The sequence below is a fragment of the Saccoglossus kowalevskii genome, chromosome 12 (assembly GCF_978046115.1).
Source record: "Saccoglossus kowalevskii chromosome 12, keSacKowa6.1, whole genome shotgun sequence".
NCBI lineage: Eukaryota > Metazoa > Hemichordata > Enteropneusta > Harrimaniidae > Saccoglossus > Saccoglossus kowalevskii.
This window is the reverse complement of record NC_140652.1, coordinates 10,488,043-10,498,249: the sequence shown is the minus strand read 5'-3', so window position 1 is coordinate 10,498,249 and position 10,207 is coordinate 10,488,043. Positions and strand designations below refer to the sequence as shown.

The 10,207-nt window shown below is 34.0% G+C and overlaps 1 protein-coding gene across 1 annotated transcript; it reads left to right on the top strand.

Moving 5' to 3' along the window:
• Positions 1-7,249, top strand: LOC100371905 (N-terminal Xaa-Pro-Lys N-methyltransferase 1-like). Its single transcript, XM_002731499.4, has 3 exons — positions 1-89; positions 5,428-5,594; positions 6,390-7,249. The coding sequence occupies exons 2-3, from the start codon at positions 5,430-5,432 to the stop codon at positions 6,903-6,905; spliced, it is 681 nt and encodes a 226-aa protein (XP_002731545.3). The 5' UTR covers positions 1-89; positions 5,428-5,429; the 3' UTR covers positions 6,906-7,249.
• The last annotated feature ends 2,958 nt before the right edge of the window (positions 7,250-10,207 follow it).

Genomic DNA, 10,207 nt, shown 5'->3' with positions numbered 1-10,207 from the left:
TTGACCTAAAGCGTGAACTTCCTGATTTGGTTCGACCTCAATATACGCGATCGGAGGACAAAAAGATTTCGTGTTTTATCGAAATACAGGTATTTTAAGAATTTGTTTACGCTTCGCATACATTAGTGGTTTTTAGTCTTTCTGTTTTAAGCGAGTGTAGCAATTTTTTTTGAAAGTTTGACTTGCATTTCAAAAGCATGTGCACCATATCATGGACGTACAATCTAGTACTAGTACTAGTACTAGTACTAGTACGTCCATGATCATATGTGGCACACTTTCCACTGATTGCAACAACAAATCAGTGAAAGATGATTTGAAAACTTGTTACCATCAATCGAATATTTCATACCTTCCCATGATTTCATATGGGCTAAGAGTCGACCATTAGAAACTTTGGCAGAGAAGCTGTTAGTTAGATATTTTTCAGGATGATGTTGTGTGATAATTTTTTTTTTAATTATCATATATTTGTTGGCATTTTTTTGTGTGCTGATTTGTTTTATTTCTTCTTCCAAAGCCACACTTGCCAGATTTTCTAATGGTCAATCAAGAAAAAATAATTAAAACTGATTACTATTTGGAGTCTGTTATCAATATTTGCATACTTTGGATGTATAATAAGAAAGTGTCAACATGCACTCAAAGATTTGATTTGACGTGAATCGTTACACTAACAAAATTACGTATAAGTGCCCATACCTTACAGATAGAAATGGGGCGGTACAAAACTATTGACATTAACCATAGAAAATGCAAAGTCTGTGATCTTAATGAAGTAGAAGACGAGAAACTCTTTCTGCTAAAATGCAAACTGCACCAAGAGGAGAGGATTAAACTGTTCACTGAACATAACTTATCCTCAGCTGGTGTAGCTGAGGAAGAAATCATGATACAAATTCTCACCTCTACCGACAACAAAGAAATCACTGACTATGCAAATTACATTTTTAACTGCTTTAACCGCAGAGATATTACACTGAAAAAACCACCAGCTGCCCCAAAATAATCACTTAATTTTACATTTTTTGTATTTTTTTACTTTTGTTCTTTTTTACCTTTTGATCAAATTTTCTAATTGTTTACTTTATTTTGTTACTTTTTTAGCTAGCTGTTGTTTATTTAAACAACATTCTTTATTGTATTATTTTCAAGATCCCAATAAGGATACGAAATCAATAAAGTTATTTACTTACTTACACTAATTCACCGGTGCATCATTGACGAAACAAAAAAATCATTCATTAATAGAGTGATCTTGAAATATATTTATTATAATTATGGAGTTTGTAATTTTGTAAAATGAAATTTCCATTTTATAAACAACATATACATTGTATGTAATGTAAATTAATGAAATCAGGAACCACAACATTTTAATTTGCATCTTAAAGCGAGAGGGTGTCACCTGCACACACATGAGAATTGAGTCCCAAGGACGATAACAACACGTGCTAAAAACACAAAGGCTCATGGGTAGACGCTTGTTTGTAAACAATGACATGCTATGGCCATCTGATACATGCACAGCCATATACAATATTTATTTTTTCCTGAAGACCTCTCTCTCAAGCAAAATGTGTGGCTTGTTATAACTGTGAAAATATATTAAATTAAATATATGAAATTAAAAAAGATACACTCCATGCCCATTTAACCATGGAGACAATATTTAAAAATGAAAAAATACTGCAGCTACACTATCCTGGTAACAAATCTGAAGGAAAAAATAATTTATGTATTTCTTCTGTCTCCAAAATTTCTAATGGTTCACCCCTAAGAACGTGTGAATTAATTAATATTTTGTATTAATACAAACTAATTAAACAATGCCTAGCTAATAAGTGTGCTTGAACGTCACAGAGGCATCGATGGCCAAAGAGGTTTTCTTTGTGCTCTTTGAAAAATACATGTGTTATTCCAATACAGTAAGTTACTTTATCAAGCATGGCCTGAACATTTTCACCATATATATTTTATATATATATATATATTTTGGGAAATGAACCTTTATTTTTTGAGCCAACAGGCAAAACTCAAAAAATTTGGCTTTCTTTGTCTCAATCTTCTGAAGGAAAGTACAGACTACTAGTATAGACAGGACTATTTTCTATTTTTTGACGAATAGAGCGAACTGGAGCTGGAAAGGTTAAAAGTGGGTGCCCTCTCAACTCTGGATGTACCTGTAGTTCAAGCCGTATAGTAGAGCTGTTTTAAACTCAGGAAAAAAACCAAGGCAGTAATAGTAGTGTTTGTAAATTTTTTCTAGAAAATCTGAACATTGGAGTTGGACACCAGAGGTCATGTAATGTTAAGCTCTGGGAATTTTTATTCCAACAAGCAATCTATCACTATGCAAACCTGTATGTAAATATACATTGTATAACAAATGACTGGTTCGAAAGCTACAACTCTGCCAACCGGACGCTGGACAGGCTACTTTGTTGACAGTCGTGACTTTGGCGACCAGCATGAACCTGGAAGTCAGTGGCCAATTGATGTGTATATAACTTTTACGCCCGATGGACGGGATTTCACAGGCGAAGGCACTGATGAGATTGGTTCATTTGAGTTCAAGTACGGAACGGTGTCAAAAGAATTTTTCTGTCAATTTATGAAAGTTTATCAGACACACAGTATTACTTACATTGGTGCCATCTGTGGTCAGAAGCTTTCTGGCATGTGGTGGTTAACAGAAGATGCATGGATTCATGGATCGTTTTCCATGTGGCCACACCAACAAAATTTATTAGCAGAACTATTTTAACCTTTTCACCACCAGTTCCCTCTTTTCATCAGAAATTCACAAAATAGTCCCGTTTATAGTCTGCACTTTCCTTCAGAAATGTTTTGAGAAAAAACTGTAAATTGACTGAAATTATGTCTGTTGACTACAAAATTAGGGTTCATTTCCAGAAATATTGAAAAATATAAGAAAAGCATGCAGAAAAATTTAAGCAAGTCTGGTGGTTAAAAGGTTAATATATATTATTTAACTCTTTCATTTCAAATTTTTCTGACAGAACAGGAAGTATTTGTATGACAAACCATATATACATACTAATTATTCATGGTATTCTATAAATATGAATCCAAGTGATGACAGATCTGTGTTAATTTTAAAACCTTTTTTGCACTTTGAAACTAATGAAAGGGAATTTGTATTTAGTGTCACAGAGATGAAATTCAAAACCACAGCAAATATAACTAAAGTGTAAATTAGCCATGAGACTAGTTTTTGCCCTCAAATTGTATTACATTCTCAGAGGAGCTCATCGTGTCCACTCTTCTAAATACTGTGAAACATAAATCAGAGTAACAGTGAACATGATGACAGGAGAGAATAGAAAACTCTTTAATTATATCAAATCACAAACTCCATAACTATAACAATGCATAATGCATAATTTTCTGTTGTGTCAATGATGTGCCAGGATATGAGCATAACTATATTACATGTAAGACTAAAAATGACTATGATGCATCATATCAGCTTAGTGATGCATCATATCAGCTTAGTGATGCATCATATCAGCTTAGTGATGCATCATATCAGCTTAGTGATGCATCATATCAGCTTAGTCGAACATCATATCGGCTTGGAGAGCACATTACAGGGAACATCCAGGATTAAAGAATTATCTTCACATCCATCATGAAAAGAAAACCATGAATTCCACTGACACAAAAAACAATGCAAAACAATGACAAGATCGAACATAATGTTACATGCTGTAAAAACACACACTTAACTATGGAGAATTGTACTTTTAGAAATTTTGCATGAAAGAATAGTATATTTGTACTTTTAGAAATTTTGCATGAAAGAACAATATATTTAATGGGATGTGGGGTGTCAACAGCAGGTATGAACAACTTAGGTTTCCTGTTTTTCTGTACATCAGTGTAATAATCAACTGACTCTTAAAATAAAATAGTTCCTAGAGTATTTTCAAACCATATTTACATTATGGTGTACTGTACATTACAATGTTATATATACATTTTGTATTTGATACTTTTCTATTGCTCAATAAACAATTTAAGAACAAAAGAGTTTATATGTATTTATATACCAACCAATTACTTATTAGACTTATATTCACAGTTAACATATACCGGTAGTCTCATGTTACCAGTCCTGAGGGATCCCCACTAGATCTAGGGTCACTTTACCTGGGTTCACTTGTAAGATTACCGGTAATGTGATCAGGGATTGCTTACTTTCTCACTTACCTAAATACACCTGTCTGACCTGGGTTCACCTACAGTTTCAATTTTACCAGAGTTCGTTTGCAGAATTAGTCACCTACCTGATTGCCAGATAAAAACTTGAAATGCTATTAAATTCCAAGGTGTGTTTACAATGTTAACAATGGCCATGTGAGCTGTTTACATGAGTTGGCTGTGGCGAATCGTGAGAATATTGAACATAAAAAAATGTGATATAATGCAATATTTTCTTGTGATATGATGCGATATTTTTAGCTCCGTTGTGAACTTTGTCAAGCAGAGCTTATCATATGAGTGATTTTCCGAGAGGATGATAATCATATTGTATATAAAACATCATGTGTGTGTTTACATAGTGATTACATTAATTTCTAATGTGGATTGGTGGTCAATTTGAAATATTTAAAAGCAAGAACTTTAGAAACTATCCAACTAAGTGGGATTCAATGGATATTGTGGTTTGAAAACTAAGTTTAGAAAAACACTATAGAAAAGGGATGCAGTACTTTTAAAGGATGGATGCACAGTACACAATTTTGACTCGGAAATATAATTACTGATATTTTACTCAACTATTTGTTGTTTTTTGCTATGAGAAAGTAAAACAAAAATAGTTGGCTGCATCTTAATCTAATAAATAGAGACAACAATTTTTTTTTTTTAATTGTCATCCAATGTGAAATATTTTTGTAAATAAAAATGCAATAACCGGCAGATTTTGGAACAGTTTCCATGGAATGTCATATTAAAGTATTATTTCATGAAAAACAGATGGTTAATAGGTAAAACAGAAATTCTAAATAATTTGTGACAAAAAAATGCTAATTCCAAATATGGAATGATTACACGCGTAAGCATCCTCTAATAATAAAAACAAAGATGACTGCCACCAGAGTTTGACCAGACTCCACACAAAGAAGTTCGCTGATTCTGTTCTAAACATTTTGAATTTCGGCATTCCCATGGTGTATTCTTGGAAGGAAAAGATGTATAATAATAAGATTATTACGAGAATACCTCAAAGTATGCACTCGGACAGTATGCCGCGCATCGACCTCCGCTGCACGGCGGTCAATACTCCAGCCGTACTGTCTTCGTGCATACTTTGAGGTATTCTTGTAATAATCCATATTATGCATAGATCAAAATAAAAATTGATTCTAGCTATTTACATCTCATAATTGATTTTTTTAGTGATGGCGGCCGCACAGAAAGCGATGATGAAAAGAGAGTTTTACAGTGATGCCGAAACATACTGGAAGAGTGTCCCGGCAACACCAAACGGAATGTTGGGTGGATTTGCCGATTTATCAACAAAAGATATCAGTTCTTCAGAAAGGTTTCTAGAGAAAACGCTTGTGGTAAGATAATGTTCTGTATTTGACTCGCAAGGCACAAAATGGAGTATTTGGGTTTGCCCTGTCAGTATCTCAAGAATCACCGGTCCGATTCAATTAAATTTGGTCATAATTAGGTGCATGAAACCCAGTGTGTGCTAAGTATGCAGAAAATTTTAGAAACTTAGGCTGATATAATTGATAAATATGAGAAGATTTCATAAAAAACATTAATAATTCTGCTGGAAAAACAAAATGCGTGTCTGCTTTGTCAGTCAGTGATACAGTAATGCCATGATCGAGGGGTGTATGCACAGACTTCCTAATGGGGTTTTTTTTTATCACACATCAAAAGACACCATACCATACCATAAGGTTCTAATGAAACATGCCTCTTACATGTACATCGCATGCTTTAATATCATCCTTGATGCTACAAGGACCTTTAGAAGCTTGTGTAGAATGGAAGACATAACCCTACTTTTTTTGACTGAATATTATCTCTATATTTCCACAATCATTTTAATTCAAACCAAAGTGCATTTCTTATTGTAGAATCAAAAATTGTGCCTATCCTGGAATTCACATGATTGCCACCAAATTGACTACTACATATTTAAGGAGCTGAGAATTCTAGAAGTCCTGGATATTTGAAGAATTATTAATATTTGTATTAAACTAATGAAACAAATTACACAAGACAAAAACAATAGTTGAAAAAAACATAAATGTAGCTTAGCTGGTAGCATTACTGTTTGAAACTATGTAGAGGTGACAGTAACATGAACTTTGATGTAATAATGTCATTTTATATTTCAGCAATTGACTGGTAAAAACCGAGCTCATTGTGCTCTGGATTGTGGAGCAGGCATTGGTCGAGTGACTAAGCATCTTCTATTGAGGAAATTTGATATTGTTGACATGGTGGAGTTGAATCAAAAGTTTCTTGATCAAGCACGAGACGAGTACTTGAGTGGAGACAAATCACAAAGAGTTGAAAAATTTATTTGTTGCGGACTACAGGATTTTATTCCTGACGCAAACCGATATGATGTCATCTGGGCGCAGTGGGTGCTCGGTCATCTAACAGACGAACACCTAATGAGGTTTTTCACACGCTGCAAAGCAGGACTGACTGAAAATGGCGTGATTTGCGTCAAGGAAAATATATCACAGGAAGGAATAGATTTGGACGAGGAAGATAGTAGTGTGACTCGACCGGAGAAGGTTTTCCTAAAACTGTTCCGTAAAAGCGGGTTGACTGTCATTCGAGAAGAAACGCAAGTTGGATTCCCAGCAGATATATACAAGGTGAAAATGTATGCCTTGAAGTGACCTTTGACATTTCCAAGCAACTATTATGGGATGTCACTTTTAAAAAATATGATCTCATACCTGACCACAAAGAAGTATTTGCTTTATATGATGAATGGTTTAAAGGAACACTTGCCATAACTGCACATGTGCGAGTCTTAGCTGAAATGAACATTTTAATACAGAGCAATTTGTTTTTTAGGACTGTATGTGCAGGCCTGATGAATACAAAATAATTGACAATTAAGAAAGAAAATGGATATGACTGTGAGCTACTTTCACTGCTTTTTACTTTGTTGTGTTTGAATAAACTGAGTAATGTACATGATGTACGGTATCAGAAATAAAACAGAACTGTAAGAATATGGGAATGTGTATTTCTGATGACAATGTTCCTTATCCTTTTCACCACCAGACTTTCTTGCCCAAATTTGTCGTCGCTTTCTCCTTATATTCTTCTTAATATTTCTGGAGAGGAACCCTAGTTTTGGAGCCAAGAGACAAAATTTTAGTTAATTTTCAGTTTTTACTCAAAGAATTTGGTTATTCCTGTACCAATTTTCTGAAGGACTATAAAACTATTTATGAATTTGTGATGAAAAGAGGGAACTTGTGGTGAAAAGGTTCACGACAGTGAGAAAGAAGACACTGGTGTGTCAAAGTATAATCATGGATGTACTAACACAGGATGAACCACTGACCAATTTCCTTTGATCTATCTGTTTTGCCGCTGATTATTTTGAAGTAATAAATAAACACTGATGTTTTACTTCTAATTACGCTTAAGACCGTAATCGCGTAGCCGGGTGATTCCCAAATCTGTTTACACAGTGCGTTCGGCAGTTCTCGAAGACGTTCGGCACATACGGGTCATGTGGTCATGTGCCATTTTCCCCTAAGCAAAGGTGTCGTCACTTGTAGTGGAGCTCATTACCGCTGAAAGTGAAAAAAGATTAAAAAAAAAACAGCAAATTGACAGCGTGTTTCAAACTTGCTATCTTGTGCTATCACTAAAGTCGGCAACTGTAAAACATAGGCATAATAAAAATTTGGATCTGATATTAAACTTGTTGCAAATCAAGGTAAAGTTGAAATATCATACGATAAAAGCAAAAATTTCAAAAACCACCAAGAAAGTACTGTAACTTCCCGATCGTCAACAAACTTCTGTTGATCTGATTAATGTCCGGTGTTTGAAAGGCCACCTGTCACGTGGGGTGAACTGCACATGCTTGTCGGTTGCTGTTTATGAATGTGCATTGAAATTGGTAAATGGTATGAGATATAACATTTTTCACGCGATGTACACACCCTTTTTAATGACAGCAAGACGAATCCAATTACTTTGATCTCGTTTTCATGTTTTATTTGAATGTTTAGTGTAAGACAAAGGTTTGAAGAGGATTTCAACACATTATAACACCAAAAGTAAACTTTCTTAACTTCAAGTGCTTTTTTAATTCTCTCAACTCAGTGGTTCATCCTGTGGTAGTCCATGGTATAATCATGCATACTGGTATATACAAGGCAGAATTTGATTGGTCAGAAAAACCTGTCAACAAACTTGCTGCTCTCTGATTGGTCTGACTTTTACGGTTTAATAGCCAATCAGACACAATCTTGTAAGTAGCATCATATTTCATATGTTGTGAAAATGAATAAATTTGGATTTGAACCGGGAACCATTCAGGGACCAATGTTAAATGGCTCAAAAATTGATGTTTTCATGGAAATTTTTCATTTTTTGATGGGAAAAGTCCTTCTGACCATATGTTTTTATTTGCACTTTGTAAACAACAACATAAAATATAACCAGAGTATATAAATCATGGAAATCTGAATATCAATGCTTATATCACACGATCACAAGAAACATAAATTGAAAATCATATACCGGTATATGGTCCCCACCCCCAAGAAATGGAGTTTCTTATTGGTTACCTAACCTTCACACATAACAGTCATGCCGATCAGAGTTCATGTTTGATGTGTCAAATATTGCCATCAACTGTTTATTGATCATCGAGTTACAATTTGGGCATGGTTTCTCAAAAGTGGGCGTAGTTTTTTAAATACAAGAGTGGTCATTTCATCAGCATCTCGCTTACCACCCATGTCGATCACAGCATTGTTACAAACCACCATATTTGAATACTATTGGATATACTGTAAATGTATTACTGTAAATTATTATTCACCTGTTTTTATGTTTTCTATTTTCGCAAATTCCTGGTAAGTAAAATCTGCTAAAATTAAATCTACATGAACATGTAAATGTAAATAACAATAGAACTCATTGTTTCTCTGCCATGTTTGTGAACCCAGTGAAATGGCTCAAAACATCAAAATAGTGAAAATAAGTTGTTTTACCGGTACTTTAATAAAGATCGTGTTTAACACCAATTAGTTCAATGTCACAGCCTGAATACAGATCTTGTGCATTCAAAAAATTCAAAACTTTGTTTTTTTTTTTATTGCAATGCTCTTTGTAATTATTCATATTCTCTGTTTGATGTGTTTGAAGTGAACATACCTAACTCTAATCCTAGGCTGTCATACATACCATACACACTTCAAAGTAAATACAGTAGTCAGTATTAGTGCTTGTGATCATGATCATGCAAGTGTAGCATTGACCTAGAAAATTAAACACCCACACCAGCTCACTGCCAGAATATTTCCTCATACAATTTAAAATCAATGTGTTTTTATACTACAGTATTATATAACCTATGGTAATTGTCATATCCTTTTGATTTGCTCTCAAATTTTATTTTTATTCGTATAACCATAGCTCTTCCTTTAGCTGGATCGTTAATTATTGGAGGTGGCAAATTTCTTATTCAATTTATTTTTGGGTAAATGAATTATTGGTTTTGTCCATGGTGATAGAATTAAACACATCAGGGGAAACTGACAAAATGGTAATCATTGAAACGAATTACAGAAATATTTATTTCATTTTATCTTTTTTTTCAATAAGAGGAAACATTAAGGTTGCTTTCAGAATTATTGAAGGAAAATAATAAATCAGGTGCTTCAACTCATACAGATGTCCGACTAGAAATATAGTAGATCTTGCACAATTTGTAACTTCAGTATATACTCATGCTTTCACAAATCCATTCCCTTGTTTGTTTTTTTATGAATAATTATAAATTTCAATAATAGTTGAATCCAACTGCTTTTAGTGAATGGATATTTACTAACATGTGTCAGCTGATCCAACCAAATGGATGGCTTCATGTCCTGTGGAATAACCTCATATGGGGGGGGATTTAATGATATTCCATCAACCAATAGTAACCTCAGTTTGATTTCAT